At 56.5% G+C, this 2773-nt stretch overlaps 1 protein-coding gene across 1 annotated transcript in view; it reads left to right on the top strand.

Annotated features, from left to right (window-relative positions):
- Positions 1 to 2076, top strand: part of PRADC1 (protease associated domain containing 1) — a gene marked incomplete at its 5' end in the record, with an annotated part of 2670 nt that extends 594 nt beyond the window's left edge. The window contains 3 exons of the mRNA XM_010171290.2: positions 903 to 1012; positions 1128 to 1295; positions 1942 to 2076. Coding sequence (XP_010169592.2) covers positions 903 to 1012; positions 1128 to 1295; positions 1942 to 2062 — 399 coding nt within the window. The remainder of the gene's footprint in view (positions 1 to 902; positions 1013 to 1127; positions 1296 to 1941) is intronic.
- Between the last annotated feature and the right edge of the window lie 697 nt (positions 2077 to 2773).

Raw genomic sequence — 2773 nt, 5'->3', positions numbered from 1 at the left:
TCCCAAGGGCTGAGCCAGGCACAACCATGGCCCAAGAGGGCTGGTTGGGCTCCTGTGGGGAATGTTGGAGATAAACCAACTGGTCTACAGATGTGAGACCTTTCCCTGAGTAAAACCAGGGTCAGGATGGAGATGCAGGAACAGATCTCCTAGGAAACACGTGGTACATCAAGGACTGGAAGAAAAGACACTTTCTGGCTCTGCACATGTTCCCCAAGAGCCACTTCATAGAATCATGGAATGTTGTGAGTTGGGAGGGACCCACCAGGATGATGGAGTCCAACTCCTGTCCCTGCACAGGACAATCCCAACATTCACACCATGTCCCTCAGGGCCTTGGCCAAATGCTGCTGGAATCTTGTCAGGCTTGGTGCCATGAGCACCTCCCTGGGGAGCCTGTTCCAGTGCTCCACCACCCTCTGCCTCAAGAACCTTTTCCTCATGGCCAACCTCACCCTCCCCTGACACATCTTCCTGCCATTTCCTCTGCTCCTGGCATTCGTTGGTGGCCAGAGAGAAGAGATCAGCGCCTGCCCCTCCTCTTCCCCTTGGGAGGAAGTTCTGGACCCCCAGGAGATCTCCTCTCAGTCTCCTCTTCTCCAGGCTGAACAAACACTTGTGTGCATGGATGGTGCCGTGCCTCAGTTTCCCCTCTCCACAGTGTCAGCAAGATCTAAGCAAGGTGTTGAGTCAGGTCAGGATGATTCTGCAGAAGATGGAAAGGAGCAACCAGCATCTCTGCACCTGGGAGGGAGCCCTAAATCTCCCCAAAATCACACGCCACATGGGGAGGAGCTGGGCAGGGGACAGCGGGGATGGCTATGGTGGGGCCACGGTGGGGCTGGGGACGGGAAGCAGCCCCATTCCCCCCTCACTCACTCCTGCCTGTCTTCTTCTTGGAGAACACAAGGTACGAGCAGATCCACCTGGTCCCAGCAGATCCCCCTGAAGCTTGTGGAGAACTGAATAATGGTGTCTTCATCCAGGACCAGATCGCCTTGGTGGAGAGGGGGTACGTCTGGGGTCACAGGAGCTGTTTGGGGGGGGGGACACCCTCGAGCAGGTGGCTTTTGTACCTGCCAATGATCTCCCTGCGGCCACCAAAGCTTTGTCACTTTCTGCCCCAGGGGTTGCTCGTTCCTGTCGAAGACGCGCGTGATCCAGGAGCACGGGGGACGCGCGGTGATCATCGCCGATAACGCCTACGACAACGACAGCTTCTACATCGAGATGATCCAGGACAGCACCAGGAGGACAGCTGACATCCCCGCGCTCTTCCTGCTGGGCAGGGACGGGTAGGTGCTGCCTTGGCCAAGAGGTGTCTCATCTTTCCAAGTGCAGCTCTGCTGTGAGGACAGACAGGAAGCCCCCAGGAGATCTCCTCTCAGTGCAGAGGAGGCCACGAGGATGATGCGAGGGCTGGAGCAGCTCTGCTGTGAGGACAGGCTGAGAGAGTTGGGGCTGTTCAGCCTGGAGAAGAGAAGGCTCCGGGGAGACCTTCTAGTGGCCTCCCAGTACCTGAAGGGGCTCCAGGAAGGGTGGGGAGGGACTTTGGCCAAGGGCAGGGAGTGAGAGAACAAGGGGTGATGGCTTGAAAGTGGCAGAGGGGAGATGGAGCTGAGATGTGAGGAAGAAATTGTTTGGTGTGAGGGTGGTGAGACAGTGTCCCAGGTTGGCCAGAGAAACTGGCTGCTCCTCCCTGGAAGTGTTGGTGGCCAGGTTGGATGAGGCTTTGAGCAACCTGGTCTAGTGGAAGGTGTCCCTGCTGCTGGCAGGGGGGTTGGAACTGGATGATCTTTAAGGTCCCTCCCAACCCAAACCAGTCTGGGATTCTATCATTAACTCTCAGATTTTCTCTTTGAGCTGGTTTGTGGTTCATGCCCAGGTCTGGGCTCCACTCCCCCAATTTGAGCACCTCACGTCACCTCTTTATCCTTCCAGCTACATGATCAGACGCTCCCTGGAGCAGCACGGGCTCCCCTGGGCCGTCATCTCCATTCCTGTCAACATCACCAGCATCCCCACCTACGAAATGATGCAGCCCCCTTGGACCTTCTGGTAGCAGCAGGAGAGGCTGCAGCAGATCAAGGACTAGAAGCAGCAGATCCCAGGAGCTCGCCCCAGGGACCAGCTTTGAAGAAAAAAGTCCCAACAGGCTCCAGAGATCCCACCACCCAACCTTGTTGGATTCAACGAGACCTTTCTGCTGTCACCAGCGTGTGGCTGAAGCACAAACACCAGCACCCATGGTGGGAACCTTGAGCCTGGCACCAGGTGCCCTTTGTAGTGACATTCAGGGAGGGAGAGGATGGCCCGGAGCAGGTCAGCACCTCCCTGAGCAACATCTTAACGATGTGTAAGGTGCCACCAGTAATTAGTGGTGCTGATTTAGAGGGACGTGGGGTGACCTGGATGGGGTCTGACAGGGATGGGAGGGAGAGCGAGACACGGGCTTGGTCTGTACTAGCAGGACTCGCCCAACATCTGTATATTTTTGTTGGAGGTAATGAAGTCTGAACAAGTTTTAGAGAAAAAGGGGAGTTTTGTCTGGTTCTTGTCCCCAGGGGTGGGCTGGTCACAGAATCCCAGACTGGTGGGGTTGGCAGGGACCTCAGGCGATCATCCAGTCCAACCCCCCTGCCAAAGCAAGTTCCCTACAACAGGTTGCACAGGAAAGGGTGGGTTTGAACATCTCCAGAGATGGAGACTCCACACCCTCTCTGGGCAGCCTGTCCCAGGGCTCCAACACCCTCACAGGAAAGAAGCTTTTCCC

This window comes from Antrostomus carolinensis, unplaced genomic scaffold (genome assembly GCF_000700745.2).
Source record: "Antrostomus carolinensis isolate BGI_N321 unplaced genomic scaffold, ASM70074v2 scaffold19077, whole genome shotgun sequence".
NCBI lineage: Eukaryota > Metazoa > Chordata > Aves > Caprimulgiformes > Caprimulgidae > Antrostomus > Antrostomus carolinensis.
Note: the sequence above shows the minus strand (reverse complement) of the source record. Positions and strands in the feature narration are given on the sequence as shown.